General features: G+C 38.3%; 1 protein-coding gene and 1 pseudogene across 2 annotated transcripts; one reads left to right on the plus strand and one right to left on the minus strand.

The window, feature by feature from the left end:
* Positions 1-26,659, plus strand: SIRT1 (sirtuin 1). 2 transcript variants are annotated; one of them, XM_006071524.3, is made up of 9 exons: positions 1-500; positions 1,825-1,941; positions 3,378-3,619; positions 5,323-5,475; positions 17,281-17,428; positions 18,303-18,382; positions 19,509-19,695; positions 21,050-21,613; positions 24,626-26,659. In XM_006071524.3, the coding sequence occupies exons 1-9, from the start codon at positions 122-124 to the stop codon at positions 24,952-24,954; spliced, it is 2,199 nt and encodes a 732-aa protein (XP_006071586.1). In that variant the 5' UTR covers positions 1-121; the 3' UTR covers positions 24,955-26,659. The 2 variants fall into 2 exon arrangements, with proteins under 2 accessions (XP_006071586.1, XP_025140392.1); XM_025284607.2 differs by lacking the exons at positions 1-500; positions 1,825-1,941; positions 3,378-3,619 and adding an exon at positions 16,658-16,782 and having other exon boundaries at positions 5,336-5,475.
* LOC123333435 lies at positions 11,134-17,281 on the minus strand (annotated as a pseudogene).
* Positions 26,660-27,415: the final 756 nt, after the last annotated feature.

Genomic DNA, 27,415 nt, shown 5'->3' on the forward strand with positions numbered 1-27,415 from the left:
GAGCGGCGCGTCACGTGACGGGGTTTAAATCTCCCGCAGCCGGAGCCGCGGGGGCGCCAGTGCCGCGAGTCGAGCGGGAGCAGAAGAGGCGCGGGAGGAGGGCCAGAGAGGCGGTTGAAAGATGGCGGACGAGGCGGCGCTCGCCCTTCAGCCCGGCGGCTCTCCCTCGGTAGTGGCGGCTGAGAGGGAGGCCCCGTCGCCGCCTGCTGGGGAGCCGCTCCGCAAGAGGCCGCGAAGAGACGGCCCCGGCGTCGGGCGGAGCCCGGGCGAGCCCGGTGGGACGGCCCCCGAGCGGGAACTGCCGGCGGCGGCCGGCAGTTGCCCGGCGGCGGCGGCGGCGCTGTGGCGGGAGGCCCAGGCGGCGGCGGCGGCCGGAGAAGAAGACAATGGGCCGGGCTTACAGGGCCTATCCCGGGAGGCGCCACCGGCCGACGACTTCTACGACGACGACGACGAGGGCGAGGAGGAGGAAGAGGCGGCGGCCGCTATTGGGTACCGAGGTGCGCAGGGCGCGAGCGGCCGGGACTGCGCATCCCCCCTCCTCCTCCCGGGGCCCCTCCTGGTGTCGGGTGGTGGAGTCTCGGGCGGGTTGGGGGCTCGGGCCTGTCTCTGCGGCTTCCCCCTGCCGGCCTGGGCCTTCTTCAGCCGCGCGCCTGCGGGGCTGAGGGCCGGGCTGCCGGAGCGGCCCGCGGACTCGCTCCCTCCTTTGCTCTCTACCACCCCCCCTTCCTCCCCGCGGCCCGCCCCAGCGGCCTCGCGTTTTGCGCAGCCGCGGGGCGGGCTACCCTAGCTGTCGGTTTTAAAATAAGTTTCTCTCCCCTCCTACTCCTTTCGTGTATTGCTTTTGTTAAATGTTCTTCGCTTCTCCGCCCCTCCCCGTCCCGCACACTTCAACCTGCAACTTTTTGACTGTCCCTTGCGCCAGCCTTTTGCCGTTGCCTTGGCAAACTGACACCTGCGAAATTTGTTGGGGTTTTTTGGAGGGCCTTTATTTTTAAACTTGTTTTGAATTTTAAAGAGCATAGTTGTTTATAAAGACATTACCCTTCTGTGGTGCAATTAATAGTGGGCATAGGAGAGTAATAGTTTTTTAGACTACTTTGCCATGAATAGTGTTTTTCCTCTAACCGTCTTCTTTTAGTGGTTTTTACATTAACTGTCTTCGTGTGTGTATATGTAACCCTGAAACACGAATTGACATTTTTCTGACACGCTAAAATAGATGTGATAGTTGTGTGTCTCGTCATCCTTCAGTGTTTTCATAGTTTTTATCTAGACAGATGTGCCTATTATTTGTACCAATAAATCCAACCAGTGGACCATTTGACCATATGTAAAGATAACGTGTGCATTAGGGACTGGATTAGAAAAACGACACTGTTTTCAAGAAACATAGTTTAATAAGGGAAACGAATAATGCAAAGGTACCTTTGTCGATTTAGCGTTATATAAGAGAAGTGCAAGTTGCCATAGCTGTATTTGCATGACTTTTTGGGTAAATTTTTATTTGGTAAGTTTTATGAACCATTATTTGTGATCGATAAATTCAGTCAAGATTGCTACTTTTTGTGTTTTGATTAAGTAGACTTAATTTATTTCTAGATTTTGATGAAACTTAGCTTCTGAGCAGAATCCCTAAAGAGGATATACTGTTCCTGTGAACGGTGTGAGTTGATCCAGTAGACATTTTTTACACGGGCAGTATGAGTGAATGTTAAGTGCTTTATTCATTGGAAATTGTTGCATCACAATAATTATAGAGGTTTATAATTTTAAATGCTGATTGTTTCCACAACCTTGAGTTACCTTTGGTTTCTTTTGCAGATAACCTTCTGTTTGGTGATGAAATCATCACCAACGGTTTCCATTCGTGTGAAAGTGACGAAGATGATAGAGCCTCGCATGCGAGTTCTAGTGACTGGACTCCAAGACCTCGGATAGGTATGGTTTCACAGTTTAAGAGCTGTCTTTTCTCTGTATTTTATTTTTATGTCCACGAAAAATACATTTCTTTCTTCCCTTATTGTCTTGTGATGAGGTTCTTAGGTGTTTACTGATATTTAATGTCAGCTTGGTTTTAGGGATAGTCTAGTACTTTGTTCTGTTTTTGTTTGTTAAACAGCATGGGTCCATGGAAGCTGGCCTGTATTATTTTTCAAAAACCAGGTTCTCACACTTACGGTCCTTTCCACTTGTACCCTCCATATGGACTGGTCATCCTCCAAAGTATCTTGCTTCCTCCTTCATATCCTTCTATAATTTTTCTTAACACTACTTGACAATTTCTGTATATAACTTTTATTGCTGGTTTCCTGTATTAGAATATAAGGTCCCATGGGGGCCAGGGATTTCTGACTGATTTGTATACTGTTTAGTCAGTGCCTGGAAAAGTTTGCCCTCAGTAAATATTAAGTATTTTGATGAAATGGGAAAGTATTTTGAAGTAGAGAATACTATGAGATTTTCATATCGAAGTAGTAACATGACCATCTCAAAATACTCTTTTTCTTAATGTGCTCTCATTTTTCCAGAAATGCCTTGACTATTTAAAGATAGTGATGATTAGTTTCTCTTTAGTGTTTATATTGACTGTATTTTTGGTTTTCTTAAGCTAGGAACTGATTAGGAAATTTAGGGCAAAGAATTATTAAAGCTCAGAACATTAGCATTGTACGTATCATTGCAGAGACTGGTTAAGATTAAATTGAAGATTATTACTGGGAAAATTTTAAAGACAGTAGTTAAGTATAGATTTCATTTTCTTTGTGTTTTTAATGATAAATAGTGTAGGCTTTCAGGATGGGTAAGATCTGTATTGATTTGCAGAACCCTTTTGTAAAACGTCTGTTGTATTTAAGTTATATTTTTTTAGGTTTTAACCAGAGAAATCTAATTCTAGTAGTAAATTCACTCGACTCTTGCACACGTTGTTGTTTAGTCACTAAGTTGCATCTGATTCCACCCCATGAACTGTAGCCAGCCAGGCTCCTCTGTCCCTGGGATTTCCCAGGTAATAATGCTGGATTGAGTTGCCATTTCCTTTTCCAGGGGATCTTCTCTACCCAGGGATTGAACTATGGCCTCCTGCATTTCAGGTGGATTCTTTACTGCTGAGCCACCAGGGAATCCCTTTAAAATACATACCTGGCATTTTATAGCTCACGGGACAGGATATATAGCGTTGGCTCTGAGTCTCAGCTCCTGATTTCATTGGGATATATTAGCTCTGAAGATGTTCTGAATGAAACACCTTTGCAGTGCATTTTTTTTACTTTACGAAACAGCCTTAAGGATTGCTAATTTACTACTTCAGAAGATAAATGAGATTTTGAACTACTTGGAGTGGATTGATCCAGTTCTTTTCCCTTTTAATATAGGTCCATATACTTTTGTTCAGCAACATCTCATGATTGGCACAGATCCTCGAACAATTCTTAAAGATTTACTACCAGAAACAATTCCTCCACCTGAATTGGATGATATGACACTGTGGCAGATTGTTATTAATATCCTTTCAGAACCACCAAAAAGGAAAAAAAGAAAAGATATTAATACAATTGAAGATGCTGTGAAATTACTGCAAGAGTGCAAAAAAATAATAGTTCTAACTGGAGCTGGGGTATGTAAGATGGATGAGAATACTAGTACAAGGGGGAGGGTATGTATTTTCAGCCTTGTCCAAGTCAGAAACACATTTCTGGTATAGAATTTATTCTTACATGATAATGGGCATTTGTGTTTGGAAACTGCTAAAAAGTGAGTGCAGCAGCAGTTACCAAATTGGTTCAGAATTTTTTAAACTTCTTAGTAACCTTAAAAAAGATGCCCTTCTATCTATTGACACAGGAGGTAAGTGGGATTAAGGTAAGATTTTTACCTGCTTTATTATACCACAACTCCTAAAGGACATGCAGGGAATTCTGCTTGCGTTACAGTGTCAGGGCCTAATGATAAAAATTGGTTATTTGCTCAGCCTTCATGGAGAAACCAGGAACCTATATGTACGTATATTGGCAAGTAGAGAACTTAGTGTTGGAAAGGTAAGATTCCTCCCTCTCCTCCTTTTTTTTTTTCCAGTTACATAGAAGTTTTTTTAAAGGGGAGATAGGGCACCATAAACAGAAGTGGAGTACAGATAGCAGATTAAAAAAAAAAAACAACACCATGATTGACTTACAAAGGATTATTCCTCTAATGTACAGTTAGCTTCAATTGATTGAAAATAACAATAATACAATAGAAAAAAGGCAAAGACTATAGACAAACAAGATGGTTTGCAAATAACCCCCTAAAAGAGGCTCAATGTCAGTACTCAGTGAATGCAAATTAAGTAATAGTGAGTTTTCACTTTTTACCCATCAGCTTACTAAATTTTAAATGTTGATAACACACACTGTTACAGAGTGTGGAGCACTGTAAACATTCTTATACATCGTCTCTCCTCCATTTTAAATTAAGATGATGTGATTGTGGTGGCTTGACATTTTCCATCTGCCCAACTTTCCGTCTCAATTAACTAGTTACTTAGGCTATTTCATATTTTGTGTTGAATACAGAATATATTACATGGTAGTGACAGTTTTTAGAATAAATTTAGAATAAAGTTGAGTCCTGTTTTCTGAGTTGAGTCCTGTTGAGTTCAGGGAGAGTGTTATTTAACATTAGATGATTGTGACAAATAGGTATGTTTTGCTTCCCCAATGTGACTTAGACGTTTGTTTTTTCCCAAACATGGACCAAATGGAGTAAATGCAGACAAAATTGTGAAATGGATAACTTCTGAAATCCCAGTTTGAAATTGTCAAGGTTTATTTGTAGAAAAAGCACAGAATCTAAATTTGTTCTTCACAATTAAAAATTGCAATATTGTACAGCATAGTTTTTTAAGGAAAATTAAGAAATTTAGTGTTCCTGAAGTAATAGAAGCCTGATTTGGAGGAGGGATTTTTTTTTTGGAAATACTTGACTGATAGAAACTCTTGTCCGCTTTCTAGTTAAAATAATTTGAAGTGGTTTACTTCTTTCCCAGTCAAGTTGGAATTGCTTTAATTTGTTGGTTAAATGCTTATAAAGGTTTAAAGTTAGCCTGACTTAAAATTCCTTACCCCCTTATGAATGGAATATGTGGTGGACTTAATTACACTGGTTTTCTGAGTATTTTATTTCTATTAGAAATTAAACTAAGACAGTATCTCTATTCCCCAAAAGTTTCAAACTAAAAATATTTTTCAGCTCTTCCCTAATTGTGTGATAAGAGGACTAGTAATTCTTAAGGTAGCAGTAGATGGTTTAATTGTACAAATCATGCCATGCGTATTTCAGGTTTCTGTTTCTTGTGGAATACCTGACTTCAGGTCAAGAGATGGTATTTATGCTCGCCTTGCAGTAGACTTTCCAGACCTTCCAGATCCTCAAGCAATGTTTGATATTGAATATTTCAGAAAAGATCCAAGACCATTCTTCAAGTTTGCAAAGGTACTACAAACTTTTCTAGCTGTTTCTTTGTCCTTCTGTCATGAAAAATTATTTTGAATGGCTGTCTAGTAAATTGAGTACTAGTACTGTGGTGGAGTAAAATCACTGAAATAAAATCATTGTAGTCAGAAATCCCTTCTTCCCCATAGGCACTATCATTTGCTTTTCTTCATTTTATGATTGTGCGTATTTTCAAAGAAGAGGCTATTTTGTATTTTTCCAGTTTGCACTTCATTTTACATTGTCCAGACTTTTTTTAGAGGTTAGTAGATCATATAAAAGTAACATCACTGTTTTGATATTGAATGAATCACAAAGATTATAACATCTGCTCAGTATGTTTTATAGTATGAGGAGATAAGCCTGTGATCGGGGTGGAGAAGGTTCTTAGATTGCGTTTTAGTCAGGGTTGATTCTGCTCTAGAGTATGTAGAGCTGCTCTGTCCAGTTCCGAAGCCATTTGCCATGTGGGGCTATTGAGTACCTAAGTGTACTGTACTGAGATGTTATGTTAACAAGTGTGGAAGACATACCAAGTTTTGGAAACCTAGTATGAAAAACATACAAAATATAAATTATATATAATGATTATATGTGTAAATAACAATACTTTGGTATTGGGTTATAAATTGTGAAAATTTCACATTGTTAATGTGGTTACTAGAAAATCTGAATTGTGTACATGATTCAGATGTTTTTATTTGGCAATTCTGGAGTTTAAAGTTTGACATAACAGTCATCCCTTGGTATCTGAGGTGGGGATTGGTTTAAGAGTCCCTCAGATACCAAAATCTGAGGATGCTTAAGTCCCTTATATACAATGGTATTCGCATACAGTCTGTGTACATCCTCACTGTATACTTTATTTAAGCATTTCACCTCTCTCTTTTTGGGGGGTGGGGCTACACTGGATCTTCATTGCTGCTCAAGGGCTTTCTGTAGTTGTGCCGAACAGGGACTACTCTGTGGCGCGCAGGCTTCTCATCGCTGCTCTTGTTGCAGGGCACAGGCTCTAGGGTGTGTTAGCTTCAGTAGTTGCCCCTCATGGGTTTAGTTGCCCCAGCCGCATGTGGGATCTTCCTGGACCGGGGATAGAATCCATGTCCCCTGCATTGGCAGGTGGACTCTTAGCCACTGGACCCCACCAAGGAAGCCCCTGTCCCTGTATACTTAACCTTCACAGATACTGTGAGCTTTTTTGTTTTTACAAATTTGAGGCATAATGGCAATCCTACATCAAGCAAATCTGTAGGTGCCATTTTTCCAACTGCATTTGCTCACCTATGTCTGTGTCACACTTTGGTAATTCACAGTATTTCAAACTTTTTCATTATTTGTTTTTATGATCTGGGATCAGTGATCTTTGTTATTACCGAGGATGTAGTGATGGTTAGCATTCTTTTTAGCAATAAAATGTTTTAAATTAAGGAATGTACATTTTTTTGAGACATAATGCTATTGCACACTTAATGAATTACAGCATAGTATAAACATAACATTCTGTGAGTGGGGAAACCAAAAAAATTCATTTAACTGACTTGATTGGGATATTTGCTTTTTTGCTGTGGTCTGAAACCAAACTCATGGTGTCTCTGAGGTATGCTTGCATGATGTTAATAGTTGCTGGTGCAGTAAATTCACAATTTGGTAAATTGTTATTGCTAAACTTCAGTATACTTGAAAGGGTCTTTTGTATCACTGATTATTTTTTAATGGGCATAGAAATGAAATGGAATTGAATTTTAATTAAAGGATGACCTCAACTACTTTCAAATCATGTGGTCTGTTTATATAACTATAGGAAAACCTCTGCCAATTTAGAATACATGTATTAGCTTAAATTGATGGACTATCTTAAATAATTTTGTTTTGTGCAAGTGTGCTTATAAACAGGAATTAGAATAAAATGGGGATATTACATTGGAATATTTTAGAAAACGATTTACTTGCTAAAACTGAAAACTGAATTTGAATTTGCAGGCTACTAAGAGAAATTTGAATCTTGCCAATAATCAACTTGAAACTTAGAAAACTTTTGAACTTCATATATCAGCAGTGATGATGGTCTATCCTTTAGAATAGACTGCTGGTTCACAGTGAACTGAGCAAATAATGTAAAGTTAGTTTCTGTTTGTTCTTCTTTGTTACAAGAATGTGAATTTGTGAAGATATTACCGTTTTTTATATACTGGTGCTAGGGGTACTGCTGCAAGACTTTGAAGACCAGTGAAATAGCAGTTACTTGGTTTCTTGAATTGGACTTAGGACACTGGCTCTGGTTATCAGAAATTAACACTTCTTTTCTGGCCTCACTGTGTGGCCTTTGGGATCTTAGTTCCCTGACAAGGGATGGAACTCATGCCTCCTGCAGTCTGCTGTGGGAGTGCAGAGTCCTAACCACCAGACCCCAGGGGAATTGCACAGGAATTAACACTTGAAGAAAGCCATCAAGTAACTAGAAATTACTTTGATCTTGTATCTGAGTATAAGAGCTTGATTTACTGGTGCATTTATTTAATGCTCACAAGATTTTTGCTGTAAATTCTGTGTTCTAAGAGGAAACAACATGCCCAGACTAACTTTCCAGCTTTTTCAAAATTCTGTCACTTAAGTGTATATTAAATTGCCTAGTAAAGGTAGTAATCTCACATTTGGGGAAAATATGATAACTGAGAATACAAAGAGCAAGGTGAGAAAGATTGTAACCTTTGTTGTCTAATGTACATAATGAGTATTCAGTTTTAGCTTAAAGTGGTTTTAGTAAAATATTCTTGTTTGGTGCTTTGACAGGGACTTGAACCTCAGATTAAAAATCTGATGCTCTACCAGCTGAGCTATCCAGGCAATTTAAACTGGCTTTGATGTATAAGAATCTACAGAAGCAATTAAATATTACTCTTACAAAGACAGGTTATAAAAATGCACATAATAGAAATCTGACAGGGCAAAAGAGAAAATAAGATCTGAATTGGAGCAAAAATACTGCTGTGCTGTGCTCAGTTGCTGAGTCATATCCATCTCTTGTCAGCCCATGGACTGTAGTCCACCAGGCCCCTCTGTCCGTGAGATTTCCCAGGCAAGAATACTGGAGTGGGTTGCCATTTCCTACTACAGGGGATCTTCCCCATCCAGGAATCAAACCTGTGTCTCCTGCATTGGCAGATTGTTTACCACTGAGCCACCTGGGAAGCCCAGAGTAAAAATGGCAGTGTTAATTTGGTACAGTATACAGATTTTATGGTGGTTGGGAGAAGAAAAAGTTGGTAGAGGCAGCATGTTTCACTTCTCTGAAAGTTGGAGCTAAACAAATGAATTAATCTTTATAACTGCTAGTCATACAAGATTGTTGTTCAGTTCTTACACTAAAAACTACCAAAAGGAAAGCATCTAGTTGCTGAAGTACCGCTTAAAATAAATGGTAATAGGTAAGAGAGACTGAGTTAATTTGAGTCTAAAAATGAATAATTAGGAAAAAGCTGAAGGACAAATAAGAAAGGACAAAGAATGAAGGATAGTGTTCAGAAATTAAGAATGGGGAGGATATGTAAATCTTGTATTATTTTACTAGATTCCAAAAAGAATACATGAGTAAAATACTCAGAATCTAACATTTTCTACCAGTTTCTATACTAGGCAGAAAGTTTAAAAAGATACAGGAAGCTTGGGGCTGGTGCACTGGGATGACCCAGAGGGATGGTATAGGGAGGGAAGTGGGAGGGGGGTTCAGGATTGGGAACATGAGTACACCCGTGGCGGATTCATGTTGATGTATGGCAAAACCAATAGAATATTGTAAAGTAATCAGCCTCTAATTAAATTAAAAAAAATAATAAAAATAATAAAATAATAATAAAAAATAAAAAGATGGTTACTTTGCTAGTTGTGAGAGAAAATGAATTTAAGTTGATGTGTAGTTGATTTAAAATGGGTTTCAGGTGTGCAGCACAGTGATTCAGTTGTGTATCACTTTTTTTTTTTCAGATTATTTACGTTATAGGTTGTTATGAGTATAGTTCCCTGTGCTGTACAGTAGGTCTTCATAGGCTACCTATTTTTTATTTATTTATTTATGGCTGTCCTGGGTTTTGTTGCTGCACGAGGGCTTTCTCTAGTTGGAGCAGGCAGGGGCTACTCTTCCATTGTGGCTTCTCCTGCTGCAGAGCACAGCTCTGTAGAGCACGCAGGCTTCAGTGGTTGTGGCTCGCAGGCTCTGGAGCACTGGTTCAGTAGTTGTGGCTCACAGGCTTAGTTGTTCCACAACATGTGGGCTCTTCCCAGACCAGGGATCAAACCCGTGCCCTCTGCATTGGCGGGCAGATTGTTAACAGTGGACCGTCAGGGAAGTCCTGGTTATCTATTTTATATATAGGAGTGAGTATATGTTAATCCCAAACTCCTAATTTATAACCTGTTTCCCCTTTGGTAACCATAAGTTTGTTTTCTGTATCTTTGTATCTATTTCTGTTTAGTAAGTAAGTTAATTTGTTATTTTTATTTTTTAAAAGAAGTGATGTTTGATATTTGTCTATGTCTGGGTTACTTCATTTTAGTATGATAATCTCTGGATCCATCCATTTTGGTGCAAACGGCATTATTTCATTCTTTTTTATGGCTAAATAGTACTCCATTGTATGTATTTACCACATCTTTATCAGTCATCTGTTGATGGACAGGTCGTTTCTGTGTCTTGGGTGTTGTAAATAGTGCTGCAGAACATTGGGGTTGCACGTATCTGTTTGAATTACAGTTTTCTCTGGATAGCCCAGGAGTGGGTTGTAGGATCATATGTCATCTCTCTTTTAGGTTTTTAAGGAACCTCCATAGTGCTTGTACCAATTTACACCAACAGTGTAGGGGGGTTCCTTGTGAAAGAAAATGAATTTAATAATAAAGCCATGAAAACAGGAAATATTGTGAATTTAGACCTTTTTGGAAGGAAAGTTTCTCTAGATGTATCAAGCCGTTGATTGTATGTAGTGGAGAAGAAACAAATTTCCTCTAGACTGGGACCACTCCAAGTAATGGGAGAGGTGTGTGAAAGAGGTTACTGGTTCATTGGAGCAGTTTCTCAACCTGTTGACGGTTTGGGATGGGTAATTCTTTGCAGCGAGTGCTGTGCGCTGCAGGACATTGAGCAACAACCAGTGGCCTCTTCCTATCAAACACCATTAGCACCCTCTCGTCAGTGCGGACGATGAAAAGTGTGTGCAGGTGTTCCAGGTGTCTCCTGCAGAATGGCTCCCTGTTGGAGCCACTAGTGTATCAACAGTGTGCCTAGCTGTGGCACCACTTTGAATTCTTCTATAGGAGAACAATTTAGGCCAACATTAAAGCTATATACTCTTGTTCTGAACCATTGTCTTCTTGCATAAGGGCTTAAATTGATAATGAGTTGTGGCCATGGTTCTCAGGAGTCCATGAAAAACAATCCTCCTATATGAGTGGCAGTTATAAAGATTAATTCATTTATCAGGTGCTGATAAATATGAGTGATTTTTATTAAGAGTCAGTGAAGGTGAAACTGAGGTTGTATAAAATAACTTTTTTTTTTTAAAGGACTATGTTCAAAGATATAGTTGCTGTCCCATATTGAATACAGTGAATGTTCTTTCCCCTAAAGGGATAAAATTCAAGGAAAGGAGAGGAATACATACGAACTTCTAAAAATGTATATTTATTCAGTAAATTGTCACTTAATTGATAGGTACAAACATACCAGATTAAGTAGTTACAAGGTTAAGGAATCTTAAAACCAGCTCATTTGTAGTATTTTCCGTTCAGTAAACTTTCTGTCAGATACTTGAATACTTCATAACAATCACAGTGTTAGGTGGTTCATCATAGGTTCCATCTATTGTAACTCATCTGGCAAGTGTTCATTTTGGACGTTTCCTGCTTTCTGCTACTAAAAATGTATTGCTCTGATTGTCCTTTTTGATATGTTTCTGATGTTCTAAATTTCCTGAAAGCAAAATTGCTAATGGTTATGGGTGAATAAAATGTACTCCCATCAGAAGTGTATTGGAAAGCTAAATTAGCATGCCCATGCTCTTTCCCCCACAGAAAAAGCCTCCCATGATACATTAGTATTGTTGGTTTGTTTTTTTTAGAATATCTGTGTGTTGTGTGTATGGTTTGAAAAGATTGAAACTGTAGAAAACATTTTAGTTGGCCTCTCCCTTCAGTTTTCCTGTCTCATCTTTCTTAAAGGTTACCATGGTAAAATGTTTAACTGGTTTCCTTCTAGGAAAAAAAAAAAGAGTAAACCTGTTTGTGTGTGTGTGTAGGGGGGAGAAATATTATTAAGTTTCTAATAATACTTTAAAAATGACTACCAACAAAATCACACTCTTCTCTCTATATTGCTTTTTTCTCCACTTAATATTCTTGGAAATAGTTTCATAATGGCTCTTAAATGTACCTCATTTTAAAGAAAAGGCTGCATAGTATTGTTTCATAGTTAGACCACAGTATAATCATCTGTTAATGGCTATCGAGAGTTTTTAAGGCAGTTAAGTTCTTTTTTTGTTATTAATACTAGCATGGATGACTGCTTCTTACTACTTGCCATGTGTGTATCTTTGAATCGCCTGTTCTTAGTAATTTTTTTTTCATTGAGATTGTTTTCTTCGTACTGATTTGTGAGAACTTTTTTTTTTTTTTTGCAATGCAGAGCTTGTGGGATCTTGGTTCCCTGACCAGGGATTGAACCTGGGCCATAGCAGTAAAAGTTGTGTGCAGGCCTAAACACTGGACTGCCAGGAAATTCCCAAGAACGTGTATTTTTTTAAAATTACTTATTTTTGGTCGCACTGGGTCATTGTTGCTTTCTACAGACTTTCTGTAGTTGCAGCAAGTAGGGGCTACTCTTCATTCCAGTGCTCTGGCTTCTCGTTACAGTGGCTTCTCTGGTTGGCAGAGCGCACGCTCTAGGTACGTTGGCTTCAGTACTTGCGGCGCACAGGCTCAGTAGTTGTGGTACACGGGCTTAGTTGCTCTGTGCCATTTGAAATCTTCCTGTTGTAGGGATTGAACCCATGTGCCTTGCATTAGCAACCAGATTCTTATCCACGGTGCCCTCAGGAAAGTCCTGAGAACATATATTCTTGAAGTGTTGGTGGGTGATTAGAATTCGTCTCCAGTAATCCCATGTGGGATGTGCAATGTGAAAAATGCTTAACTAGATTAGTCTCAGTAGACTGATTTGCAATACCTCATAGAAATGGTACTTCACCTGAAGGAAAAACGGGGAACGTGAAGTTGAGGGATCAGAAATTGCATAGTGGTTAAGAGCTGCACTTTGGCATCAAAACTGGGTTTGAATGATAGTTCTGCTACTTACTGGCTTTTGTGACTTTTGGTGTTACCTCTGTGCTTTGGTTTTCTCACCTGCAAGATGGGGATATACATGTCTAGAAAGGAGGATCAACAGATCTTTTCTGTACAGGTCCTGGTAGTAAAGGTAATCTGCCTTGTGACCACATGGGAACTCGGTCATACTGTGTTCTTTTCCTTTACAGTCCTTGGAAATGTAAAAATCCAGTCCTCAGCCCAGTCTGCAGCATTATTATAAAGGGCTCTTGTTATACCTGGGACATACATTAAGTATTAATGAATAGCTTCACTAATTGAAATTCTCTTATGTTATGTTAGTACAGGGGCCAGCAAACTACAGCCTTAGTCCAGATGTGGCCCCACTGCCTGTTTATTTACAACTATGAGCTAAAACTTTTAAATGGATATGAAAAAAAATAAAAAGAATAATACTTTACATCATGTGAACATTATATGAAATTCTAATATCAGTGACTATAAATAAAGTTTCACTGGAACACAGCCATGCTCATTCATTGACATGTTGCCGGTGGCTGCTTAAGTACTACAGTGGAAGACTTGAATGGTTGTAATACGGAGCATAAAGACAAGAGACCACATGGCCTGCAAAACCTTAAGTACTTGCTACCTGGTATCCCAGTGTGGAAAAAGTTGAGGAAGCGAGCTCTTTAATGGGGAAAAAAGTACATTTGTCAGGTGACTGATTTACAAGTTTTTGACTAGGAAAGATACTGAGTAGTCTATGATTTTGTGGAATGAGTGAAACAAGACTAGGGATTATGAAGATTTTTCATTACAGTAGTTAGTTGGTTTCACTTACTTTTTGGGACTTTTAAATTTTTAGAAAATTTAAATTCTAGTTTCTTAACAACTCTTCCTACTGCTTATTGAAATAGTGGCATCTCAAACTTTGGTGAGTCCTTCTAGTTTCGAGGGGCTGCAGTTAACACCCCTGCCTTTGACTGGATTCTCATTCCTATTGGTAGAAATTGTGAGAAGCAAACAAGCAGAGGGCATCTCTGGAGAAAAACCATTATTCCTACATGAAAACTCACTATGGCAAAAAAGTTGGTTGCTAGTGGCCAATTACTGGATTGTTTGCACATTTCTAGACATAGCTTATAAAAGCAGCTTGTCATTTTAATAGCATTTCAAGCATTTGGTCCCAGCTCTGCTTCCAGTCTATTGTAAATGGATTCCTATGGCAATAACAGTGGTCCAACCCACATGACTGGTTCCTAAATAGGACTTAAGGAGGTTCAGATTTAGGATGGCCTGTCTTGCTTAGAACAGATCTGGAATGTCACAATTCCAACAGGAAGAATTAATCTGTATTTTATCTGAAAATTGTATCTCCTGCCAGCCAATTAGGGTTTTTTTAAAAAAATTTTTTTTTTTGGTCTGTGTTGGATCTTCATTGCTGCATGTAGGCTTTCTCTAATTGTGGCCAGCGGAGGCTCCTCTTTATGGTGCCTCTCACTGGTGGCTTCTCTTGTTTAGGAGCACAAACTCTTGGGTGCGTGGGCCTCAGTCGTTGGGGCATGTGAGCTCAGAAGTTGCGGCTCTCGTACTTCTAGAGCACTGGCTCCGTAGTTGCTGTGCATGGGCTTAGTTGCCACAGGAAATCTGGGATCTTCCTGGACCAGGGATTGAACCCATGTCTTCTACATTGGCAGGTGGATTCTTTACCACTGAGCCACCAGAGAAGCGCTCGATTGGATTTTTAACAAATTTTCCTTGTTAAGGGGTTGGGAGCTTAGAAAATTTAAATTCTAGTTTCTTAACAACTTTTCATACTATCTATTGAAATAGTGGCATCTCAAACTTTGGTGAGTCCTTATTTAGGGGTAGTTGTGTTAAAAAAGTCCTGTCAGAGTAAATTTTTCCCATTATTTCAGATTATATCCCTTAGTTGGAATGCAGTACTTAAATCTAGTGATTGAGACATGGTCCACTGCATATTTGGAAGAAAATAGACAAAGTTTCAAATAACCATTAAACGTAAGCTTACAAAATAAACCCTTCATAAATTATTCCAAACTACAGGAATTGATTAGTAAATCTAAGTACTAAATTACCCCTGAATTGTTAGTGGGTTGGACATGAAGGGAAACTGAAGTACAGAGCTGAATCTAGTATCCCACAAGTTTTTGTTGTTGTTTTAATAATTCTATTTTAATAAATTCTTTCATGAAAAGTCTACACGGTCACCACAGATAAGTCACTGCAGAAGCTTTACTCCTTTTTGCCAGCACCAGTATTGGCCTCTGCAGTCTCCCTGACTTTCTTCATTCTGTTCTAGCCTTCCTTTCGCTGTCTTCTTGACGTGTTTTTCTCCTCCTCCAGGCCATGTCTTGCAAGCCTGTGTTTGGACTTATTCTTACTCCCATAATCCCAGGAATTGAAAATCATGCCAAAGCCATTTGTCTTGCCACCACCAAAATGGGTTCTGAATCCAAATACAAGGGTGCCATCTGGTATGGTTTTGTACATTTTGGCTAGTTTTTTTTTTTTTCCTTCTGAATTTCTGTCTTGGGTACTATTTCCTACCCATGGTGAAGGTCAGCGATGACCATTTGTTTCCACTGAAGTAATCAGTTGGTCCTAAACTTTCTACTCTGGATAGTTACTGTGTCGTTCATCATCTTCAAGCAGTCAGGGAGGAGAAGAGCTAGTGTCTCACAGGATTTTGTCCTTAATCCTTCCCTTTTAAAAAGGGTGGCCAATAAGGCACGTGAAACTTCCTTCTGTGGGATGGAGTCCTGGTACTCTTGCTGCTGCTCAGCCTTGCTCTGAAGGTAGGCAGCCATTTGTTCTTGTACTGCTGGCTTGCTATTAGCACTTTCCTGACTACTGTTCTATCTGTTGCCTAGAATATTGTATTTGTTAAAAAAAATTCTAACAGTTATTTCCAGAGGGGAGATTTATAAGGTGCTGGTATTAGGACAAAGCAATCTGATGAGAAAACAGTGGTTAAGAGAGCACAACAACCTAGTTGTCCAAACAAAATGTGATGTTTTTTATAAACATTCGCTTTAATAAACTCTTCACTTGTTACTTCTTTCTATATGCATTGTCTTTCTTGAATTGCAGAGTTGTTCATGATCTTAATGATAAAAATTTGGGAGGCAGAATTATTGGGTTTTGTGTATGTCACATTTTCAGCAGCATATGGTCATGTATGTGATAGACCTTATAATGAGATTTATAATGAGACATGCCTATTATTTTCACCTAAAGGGTATCTTGGTAGGCAGTTTTTTTAACTTGAAATATTTAGTAGATTAAAAGTTAAAAGTCATGTAGAATCTTTACTATTAAACGCTTTTGCATAATGTCAGAATTGAAGACTCCAACCCCCTTCCCAGTTTTATAGCTTGTTTCTATCCTTCCTGACTTGTTTAAGAAGTATCTGTGCTTTGCATATAATTCCCATTTTTGCTTCTTTACAAAACAACAAAACCAAAATTACACACATTGGTGACTAACTTGACTTTTTTCACATGTCATGGGCCATCTTGCAGGTCACTCCCTCATTCATTTTAAATGGCTGCACAATCCACTATTATGGATGTACCATGTTTCTACAGCCAGTCCTCTGTTGGTGGACATGTGGTTGTATCTAGTTTTTTGCTAGCACTTTAATAGGTTAGAGGCTGTAATGAATGGTAAGGAAGTAGGTAGAAGTACTACTTCGATGAAAAAAATAGAGAAGAAACTTCCTTTGCCATAGTCACTTACTAAATGAAATTTAATAAAAACACTGTCAAAAGTTGAGAGGACCGAAATTGATACTTTTTTTCTGATCTTTTTGCCATGTGTATATCTGAATTCTTTGTTTTTAAAGAAGAAACAGCATTGAAGCATTATTTGGGGGGAAAAACACACACACAAAATCCAGCACCTCAGCATTCATGAGCAACTCTGTACTATACCAGTATGTGCCTGTGCAGTGGAAGGAAAACAATTTTGGTAAGGAATTAAAACTTTAGCTTTAAACTTCCAACAGGTTGATATTTATAATGAATGATGAATCAGAAATTTTAAATATTATGTTGACAGTGCCTTTTTTAGTTTTAAAAAAAAAAGTCACCATATCTTTGGTATTTTTTATTTCAATATAAACTTTTCCCCTTTTCCTTTACAAAAAAAAAAATCTGAATTTGCAGCCAACAAAAATTAGATATATATTAAGGTATGTATTTCTTCTGACTTTTATTAAAATATCAACATTTATAAGAGATGTTTGCAGGTCGATTTTATCCTTTGCGAGAGGCCATGTTCACTAATTGCTGAGTTTTATTTGTATTATAGCAACAATCCTTTCGTGTGTGTTGCATCCATCTAGATGCTTTGAGATTGTCGTGTGTTGTTTTCTAATTATCATTAGTAGTTTTGTTGTTGTTGTTAAACCTAAACCTGTGACATTTATTAACACTTAATGTTTTTTCTGCTTTTTGCATTATCTAGGAAATATATCCTGGACAATTCCAACCATCTCTTTGTCACAAATTCATAGCCTTGTCTGATAAGGAAGGAAAACTACTTCGCAACTATACTCAGAACATAGATACACTGGAGCAGGTTGCAGGAATCCAAAAGATAATTCAGTGTCATGGTTAGTAAACTTCAGAATTGCTTTTCCCATTATATTAGTTTTGTAGGAAAAATTAGGATTAGTAAGTAGGCTGTCATTTAGGAATGGAGATTAAGCCTTATTATTTAATCATGTTACCTGATCAAGTGTAGATAAGGAAGGTAGACTGCAAAAATATGAAACCTGAAATACTGGCCTCAACTCTTTAATTGTATCAAATGTCAGATGTTAATTTGGATTTCAAAAGATGTAGCAGTTGTGTACACTCAAGTTTCAAATAGTGTGCTTGGTCCTGTGTGACCCTGTGCAACCCTGTGGCTTGTAGCCCACCAGGCTCCTGTGTCCGTGGGATTTTTTCAGGCAAGTATGCTGGAGTGGGTTGTCACCTCCTCCAGAGGATCTTCCTAACCTAGAGATCAAACCCACATGTCCTGCATTGCAGGTGGATTCTTTACCCACTGAGCCATCAGGGAAGCCTATTACATTCTTTTAAATAACATTTTTTATTACAAAAGTGATATTCGCTATGGATGAAAAAAACATGGCGTCTTGAGGAAATCAAAAGAACTGCTGATTAGGTCAGATGTACAGGATTCAGAAATTTGAAGACTTTAAAACAAGTTTGAATAGACTTTTATTGTATCTAAACTGTTTCTGAAACAAAACTGTTAAGCTAATACAATTGTAACCTTCCAAATTTGCAGTTTTAGTGCTGGAGGAGTTAGTATTATTTTATTAAAAGAGTAGCTTTAGGAAGGGTCATTATATCAACATGTCTTTTGTGGAACCTCTTGAAATTTCTAAAGTCTCCAGCTTTTCTAGTATCATATTTAATTATAACTTATTTAAGAAATGGAAATATTTAACAAAGCGTGTATTTGTTGGTTGTTTTTAGGTTCCTTTGCAACAGCATCTTGCCTGATTTGTAAATATAAAGTTGACTGTGAAGCTGTACGAGGAGATATTTTTAATCAGGTAATTTATCACCCATATCTTAAGATTTGTGCTTGTCTCTGATCTGTTTCCTTTGCCTCAATTGTTTTTTTTCCTCCCCCTGAAAGTATTTATGTGGTACAGAAACATCCATGACTATGGGGGATTACAGAGGAGTACCCAAAAACCTTTCATTACCTTAAGTTGAAAACTTCGCTTTATAATCTTTTTTAAAAAGTATTTATTTGACTGCGCCAGGTCTTAGTTGTGGGTCTTTGTGCAGGATCTTTGTTGCAGCATGTGGGATTTAGTTCCCTGGACAGAGGCGGAACCCGGGCCCCTGTGGTGGGAGGGCAGAGTCTTAGCCACTGGACCATCCAAGAAGTCCCCATAATCTCTCTTGAATGATGAAATTGACTTCCTAAACATTACAAAATATTTCATGTATGCTCATTGCCAAAAAAATTTTAAGAAGATAATAGCAGAGCATAAAAACCATCCAGAAATAAAACTCAATGTGCTTAGCTGTATATAAAATCATATAATTATGAGAAGATAGCATATTAGAATGGAATTGTATTTTACAAACTTACTACTTTTTAAAACTTGGTTTTGGCTGCGTGCAGACCTTGTCTAGGTGCAGTGAGCGGGGCTGCTTTTGTGGTGTGCGGCGTCTCACTGTGGTGGCTCTCTCCTCGCGCGGCTGTGTGGCAGGTTCAGCAGTGGTGGTACATGTGCTTAGTTGCCCCACAGCATGTGATCCTCCTGGACCAGGAGTCAAACCTGTGTTCTCTGCATTGGCAGGTGGATTCTTAACCACCTGACCACCAGGCAGTCCCAAACTTTTATTTTTTTTTTTAAGGTTAAGACTCATGTACATGTATACACATTGCTTTTTCTTCTTAATTCTCTTTAATGTCAAATGTGGGTCTATACAGATATTAGCAGCAGATAGTAGCACAATTGTATTTCATTGCTAGTGAAATAAGTGGGGGGGTCATTTATAGTTGATGTTTAGGTTTTATCCAGTTTTCTCTGCTATTTATCCAGTTTTTCTGTTTTCTTTAATAAATTTGAAATGATTTCTTGCTAAGTGTGGAAATGTTGACTATTCTAACTTGGACTTGGCATTCTCTTTCCCTCCTCAACCAAAACCTGGAACACCTAGGTGGTTCCTCGATGTCCTAGATGCCCAGCTGATGAACCGCTTGCTATCATGAAACCAGAGATTGTCTTTTTTGGTGAAAATTTACCAGAACAGTTTCATAGAGCCATGAAGTATGACAAAGATGAAGTTGATCTTCTCATTGTTATTGGATCTTCCCTGAAAGTAAGACCAGTAGCACTAATTCCAAGTAAGTTGGTAATGATTGTTAAAGAACCATTTCTATGTATTTTGCCATGGGTTGTGGGTATGTAGAGTATACCCCAGTGATTTGTTTTTCGTTTAAGAGTGGTGACATATTCTTGTTCATGAAGATTGATTAATCTGAAATTTCAGTGGGAATAGAGGGTTTTCATTTTCAAAACAGAAGTAATAACAGAGGGAAACAGTTCAATGTAACTTTTCGATGGGATGTGTTTTTAATGCAGAAGGAGTTAGCATCAACTAATTTACATATACATGGGAAACATGAAAAATAATCTATTTTAATCTAAATTTGAGCCTGTTGCTAATGTTTCACATTCTAGTAAGTTCAGATGTATAGCTTGATATTGTGTAAGTACTCATGTAAGATAGAATTTTGGGACTCAAAGATTGTTTTAGTAAGAATAACAGTCATAAGCATTATATGTAGATCAGCTCTAACAAAAAGGGTGTTCATGTGTATAAAAATGCTCTAATACAACTGAATTCCCTGTTACTCTCAGGAATATTTCTTTAACCCATGCTCCTATACTACATTTTTTTCTCCCTCTAGTGAGCAAGGAAGGGGGAGGAAGATAGAGGGGCTTGAATTATTGCATCACTTGTGCCATAAAAGTGAGGAAAGGGGCAGAGGAGAGAATATCAAACCCTTAACAAGAGAATTAGACCTTCACACCAGCAAATAGGCCGCTAAACTGCTGCTTTAATAGAAATTATTCAGGTAGATTATAGGATAATTTGTAACTAAAAAGAAAATGTCTAAGCTTAGTTTTGTTTTTTCCTATTTAAACACAGAGCAGAGAACTTCTGACAAGCTTTCTGTGGGGTAGTATAATGTGTTTGTGATGTTAAGCAAAAGTGGAGAGTAGACACTATATCAGAAGCCATTTAAGTAGAGAAAACTCTCACCTACTAAGAGCCAAGAACTTTGCATATTAAGTCACTTAAACCTCACTGCAATCTTGTGGAGCAGTAGTTACCCTATTATGCAGACAAGGAAACTGAACACAGAATGTAAAAGTTTGAGGCAAGAGGTAATCAAGTGATAGAAGACATTTTGCTGTTCATTTATTGACTTAATAGTGTGATGGTATATAATAGCTTGATTAGAGTTGCGTCTTTTTTTGGCATTGGGGAGCGTTAAGATTTTCTTTTGGCTTGCAGGAACTCATTTCCTGACCAGGGATAGGACCCTGGCCATGGCAGTGAAAGCAGAGGGTCCTAACCACTGAACTTGCCAGGAAATTCCCTGTTAAGATTTAACATACTGTGTGTGTTTTGGTTTTATAAGTGCACCTCCCTTCTTTTTTCTAATTCTTATTTTTTCACCCTAATCTTAGGTTCCATACCCCATGAAGTGCCTCAGATATTAATTAATAGGGAACCTTTGCCTCATCTGCATTTTGATGTAGAGCTTCTTGGAGACTGTGACGTAATTATTAATGAACTGTGTCATAGGTTAGGTGGTGAATATGCCAAACTTTGCTGTAACCCTGTGAAGCTTTCAGAAATTACTGAAAAACCTCCTCGAATACAAAAAGAGTTGGCACATTTGTCAGAATTGCCACCCACACCCCTCAATATTTCAGAAGGCTCAAGTTCACCAGAAAGAACTTCACCACCAGATTCTTCAGTGATTGTCACTCTTTTAGACCAAGAAACAAAGAGTAACGATGATCCAGATGTGTCTGAATCAAAAGACCGTGTCACAGAAAAATCACAGGAAGTACAGACTTCTGCTAGGAGCATTGAAAGTGTTAATGAACAGTTGGGGGAGAGTCCAGATTTGAAGAATGCTGTCTCCAATTCTGGTGAGAAAAATGAAAGAACTTCAGTTGCTGAAACAGTGAGAAAATGCTGGCCAGCTAGACTTGCAAAGGAGCAGATTAGTAAACGCCTTGATGGTAAGAAAGGCTGTTGGGCCATTTTGAGGGTATAACTATTATTTTTTTTTTGTATTTAATTGGAGGTTAATTACTTTCCAATATTGTAGTGGAAATATTTTTGACATACATTCACATGAATCAGCCATGGGTGTACATGTGTTCCCCATCCTGAACCCTCCTCCCACCTCCCTCCCCATCTCATCCCTCAGGGTCATCCCAGTGCACTGGCCCTGAGCACCCTGTCTCATGCATCGAACCTGGACTGGCAGTCTGTTTCACATAATATACATGCTTCAGTGCTATTCTCTCACATCATCTGACCATCGCCTTCTCCCAGAATCCAAAAGTCTGTTCTTTACATGAATCTCTTGTGGTCTCATGTATAGGGTCATCATTACCATCTTTCTAAATTCCATATATATACGTTATATTGTATTGGTGTTTTTCTTTCTGACTGACTTCACTCTGTACGATAGGCTCCAGTTTCAACGGAGTATTTGCAGGAAGTGAGCAATTTTGGCAAGCTAGTTAGTATAAACTTCATGCAGCTAAATTTTAATACTTGATTGTGTTTAGAGAAACTGAATCTGAGATTTTAAGCTAGAAAAAGATAAAACAGTATCTCAATAGTATGGGGAAGAAATGGTGTCCGACAGTGTGCTCTGTACTTTGAGTTTCTCTAGGGAGTGAGAAGTTAGGCATTTAATTGGGGACTACTGAGTGCTCTGCTGTTTTCTGCTAAGAGCTCTAGACGGTGAAAATCACAAGATTTGGGTGTTTACTGAGGGTTAATGACTTGACATATTTTCTGATTTCAGTATCTGATTTCAGTTAGGCAGGAAACTATTCCTTCTCAGGTACAGGTTAGGAAAACAAGGACCACAGAGGTTAAATACCCTGTCCAAGGAAACAACTAGAGTGAAGAAGAGCCAGGTAGATTCCAGGTTCTGTTAACCTGTTGCTTTTTCAGATCTAGGAAAACATCTGGTTCTTCTCCACTATCAGAAATAGCATCTGCTCTGTTTTGACTCATGAAAAGTCCTTACCAATTTGTATTAATATGGGTGAAATCACTTTCTACCTTTTAAAACCACTTGTGCACAAGTATTAACCTATGGTGAAAAACCCTTATTAAGACGGAAAATTGTGCTGTTAGATGCAATAATCTTGTACTGCTTAAAACACTCTCACTCACCATACATGGGGGAAACTGGCAAGAAATTTTAGACAAATGTATTACGTGTTCTAATCATTTGCCATAAATAAGTTTTAGTTCAGTTGAATAAGCCTTTGGGTATTTCCAAACTAGGACTGCACCAAGTTCTGCAAACACCCATTCAAGCAACTGATATTTGGGTATAATTACAAAAATGGGTGAATGGGGAAAAAATAGGTGAGAATTTTAAAAGGTAGATGCTACTTAGTGGGCACTAAGTTATAGAAGGCTTAACTGTAAGTTGGTAAAGTCTTCCATGGGGAAGACACTAGAAAAAGCATAGAATACTTAGGCTTGTCAATGTGGCAAAAGTCAGAAGTAGAAAAATTGCTGTTGATTTAGTCAGATAAGTCTCTGTCGTATAGAGTCTGCTTGTGTGTTAGTCCTTTGTGTCTTGACTTGTTTTTGACCCCATGGACTGTAGCCTGCCAGGCCCCTCTGCCCATTGGATTCTCCAGGCAGGAATACTGGAGTGAGTTGCCATTTCCTTCTTCAAAGTCTGCTTAGGCACTCACAATATTCTTTGGCTCTTTTTTGACAGATGGGTCAAATGTATAAAACTCTGCCCCAGAAAATTGGTATACCTTGGTTTTATTCTGCTAATTTAGACCTTTAAAGATACAGGCTTCAGAATTCGACTGCATTGTCAGATCTACCTTTCATAGCATTGTGAGCATTTGAAAAGATAACCGATGTAAAGAATGTAAAACTTAACATTTTTAACTGTTTAAACCAAACAACTGGAGTTTACTCATTTACTTTGCCACCATTTGTAGTGAGGTCAGGGCTGAAAAGGAGGAAGTTGGAGCATATAAGAACTAAAATGTGAATATCTTAAAGGTAAGATTGCCAGTAGGACGAAAACAGGTACAGGGTACTTGGACTGAGAAATAGATTGTGCAGTTCTTCAGGGGGCCAGAGCAGAATGAACTGGTTTTTAATAAACCCGTAAAAGGGCAGAACAGCCATGCGCTGGGACCCCTTAGAAGACTGGCTCCTAGGATGTGATTCAGAGCAGATGGTCCTGTTATAATCACTAGATGTGTCTGCCAGCAGCTAGAATGCAGGTACTCAACTCCCTTCTCCAATCACTGACACACATTGTGGTTTTCATGCTGCAAAACATGGGTTATTCCAGAGTGAGAACTGGATCAAGACGGGGTCTTAAAAAAGCTTGGAAGTCATTTTGAAGAGAAACTTAAGTATATATTACTCCAGATGAACTATGTAGTAGTCAGCTTTTGTGAATCAGTCTGGGCTCTTAAGAGCCTTGACCAGGGAGAGAGTCACTCTGGCTTAGGGGACAGAGGGGAAGGCTCCTCACCATGAGAGGTCAAATCTTATACTGCAAATGCTAATTTGGGAGGGCTTTGCAAAAGAAAGCTTAACAGTGCTTCTCATCCTTTAACATGATAGGACTCATAGAAAAATAGCTTCTGATTCAGAGGGTGGGTGGTGGCTGGATACTTCGTCTCACCAAATCTCAAAAGGAGTTGGTTAAGCCTAGTTGAACATGGCTCTCTAAAATTTTTTCATACTCACCTCATAGGGTTTGAAAATTACTTCATACCCAGATGAGGAAATTGAGGCACAGAGATAACACTCCCAATTTGCAAAGTTTATGAGTGGCAGAACTAAGATTTCTACTCAGGACTGAGTGCCTCTATAGCTTATTGTTGAGAAACTCTATATAATAATAGCCTCTAGTAGTGATACTCAGGTAAAAGGTTGGAACCTATGCTTATCCAAACACCACAATCATACTAAGTCTTAGAAAACTGGAAATAACCCATTTCTCTATTTCTGTATTTCAGATAATCAGTATCTGTTTTTACCACCAAACCGTTACATTTTCCATGGCGCTGAGGTATATTCAGACTCTGAAGATGATGTCTTATCCTCTAGTTCTTGCGGCAGTAACAGTGATAGTGGAACGTGCCAGAGTCCAAGTTTAGAAGAACCCATGGAGGATGAAAGTGAGAATGAAGAATTTTACAATGGTTTGGAAGATGATGCTGATATTAATGAGAGAGCCGGAGGAACTGTATTTGAAGCTGATGGAGGTGATCAAGAGGCAAGCAATGAAGCTATATCTGTGAAACAGGAAGCAACATGCATTAACTATCCATCAAACAAATCATAATATAGTAATTGTCCAGGTACAGAAACTGTTCCACCAGCATTAGAATCTTTAGCATGTCAAATTGAATGTTTACTTGTGAACTCAATAGAGCAAGGAAACCAGAAAGGTATAATATTTATAGACTGGTAAAACAGATTTCCCCTCAATGGGTAATTTTTAACTTCCCTATTTCTGTGCTTATACACTCAAACACTAACTTTTTTTTTTTTTTTTAAACAAAGGTACGTAAGTATCTTTAGTCAGCTATTGGACTAGACTTTCTGTTAAAGGTTCATTTGTATGATACATCGACATGTATATATAATTGTTTTTGCCTAGTGAGTTTCAACATTTCAGAGTCTTCAAAAAGCCATTGGAATGTTAAATTAAAGGGAACAGCTTATCTAGACCAAAGAATGGTATTTTCACACTTTTCGTTTTAACATTGAATGGTTTGAAATCCTCAAATCTGTTCTGCTAAACGTTTGATTCTTTATTAGCACAATTACCTATTTTTAAACACTGGCATTTTCCAAAACTTGTGGCAGCTAACTTTTTAAAAATCTCATGACATGCAATGTGAGAAGGAAGTCAATGATATGTGGGAGAGCACTCAGTTGTTTTTGCTTTTTTAAAATGAAACTTGGTGCTAACAGTTTCAGAAATGTATCGTTCAAATGAAGATGGCTTTTGTACTTCCTGTGGACATGTGGTAATGTCTATATTCGCTCATAAAACTAACTTAAAAAATAAATGCTTTGGAAATGTTTCAGTTGCTTTAGATTTAAGAATATTTGCCATTGTTGTTTAAACACCTATCACTGTGGTAGAGCTTGCATTGATCCTTTCCACAAGTATTAAACTGCCAATGTCAATCTGCAAAGCCTTTATGATCAATAATAATGGTACTTCAACTGGGGAGAGTGTAATATTTTGGACTGTTGCCTTTTTTGCGCATTCATGAGAGCAACAGACCCCGATTACGGTTCCAAAGCCAGTAAGTACATGTTTCCTGTTGGGAGGACTTGGTGTAAGAAACACCAAACATACTAGCCTAGTATTATGGAGATGAACGTGATGTAACTTGTAATAGCAGAATAGTTAATGAAACTAGTTCCTATAATGTCTTTATTTAAAAGCTTAGCCTGCCTTAAAACTAGAGAACAACTTTTTCAGCTGCAGAAGCTTCTAGCCTTTCAACAAAAGTTCATACTTTATAAAATTGCACAGTAACGATTTATTTCCCAGACCTTTCCCCAACATTGCTTTCAAAAAGTATTTTTATGTTGCTTTAGTATTTATTACAGTTTAACAAGAAGGGTTTGAAAAACAGCTGTTCTTAAGCTTAAAATATCCAGCTAGGACCATTACTGCCAGAGGAAAAAATTTTATTGAATGGCCATTTCCCTACCTAAAAGATGTTTCAATCTGAATTTATTTGACTACACTAAAGAATGCAGTATAATATTTAGTTTTCCATTTGCATGATCTGTGTTTGTGCTATAGATGGTATTTTAAATTGAAAAATTTGTTTTAAATTATTTTTACAGTGAAGACTGTTTTCAGCTCTTTTTATATTGTACATAGTCTTTTATGTAATCTACTGGCATATGTTTTGTAGACTGTTTAATGACTGGATATCTTCCTCAAACTTTTGAAATACAAAACCAGTGTTTTATACTTGTACACTGTTTTAAAAGTCTATTAAAATTGTCATTTGACTTTTTTTCTGTTAGCTTACATTGTTTAAAAAAATTGTGCCGCTTTTGTACACTTTGAGGGCTATTAGATGCTACATTTTCTTTCAGTTTATATATAACAGTTAGTACCGAAAGTGCTGGTTGTAGTAACTGGTACCTCACCAAAATGTTTGAACTGTTCTAGACCAGGAGCCTTCCCCCCTCATTAACCCTGCCTAAGAATAACTGGGAAGGGGTGAAGGCAAAAGGAAGAGGAGGCAGCAGAGGATGAGATCTGAGCAAGCAGCAGAATCTGAGCAAGCTCCAGGGGATACTGGAGGACAGAGAGGAGCTTGGCATGCTGAAATCCATGGGGTTGAAGAGTTGGATATGACTTAGTGACTAAAAGAATAATTTTTGACATGAAACACTTGACAAAGGACCAGGACTTTGGGATTAGGGAGATGAGGGAATGGTGGAACTGTAGCAAACTCAAGACCAAAAGGAGTGGACAAAAAGTGACTTGATCATATTTGGTATGAACTTTATTAGGCTGACCCAGAAATCGAGTATTCAGGAGGACAGAAACGTGCCCCTTTACAAAGATGTAATGAATAAATGTGGCAATTTCCTGCCTTCAGGTCTCTTGAAGGGAACTAAACAATCCAAAAAACTCTCTGCCCCTGTATATCTTGTTTGCACTAGAAAAAATACCTGTGAAATTCCATAGATGCACAAAATAGAAAAGTAGTTCTTAATAAAGAGCATGTCATTTCAAGTAATTGAACACCTAGCAAAACCTG

Source organism: Bubalus bubalis, chromosome 4 (genome assembly GCF_019923935.1).
Source record: "Bubalus bubalis isolate 160015118507 breed Murrah chromosome 4, NDDB_SH_1, whole genome shotgun sequence".
In the NCBI taxonomy this organism is placed as follows: Eukaryota; Metazoa; Chordata; class Mammalia; order Artiodactyla; family Bovidae; genus Bubalus; species Bubalus bubalis.

Bases quoted from the DNA above. Each gene is read 5' to 3' on its own strand.
- SIRT1 (XM_006071524.3), top strand. From the start codon at position 122: ATGGCGGACGAGGCGGCGCTCGCCCTTCAGCCCGGCGGCTCTCCCTCG. The intron at 1,942-3,377 runs GTATGGTTTCAC...CTTTTAATATAG, and splicing joins GACTCCAAGACCTCGGATAG to GTCCATATACTTTTGTTCAG. The intron at 21,614-24,625 runs GTAAGAAAGGCT...TCTGTATTTCAG, and splicing joins GATTAGTAAACGCCTTGATG to ATAATCAGTATCTGTTTTTA.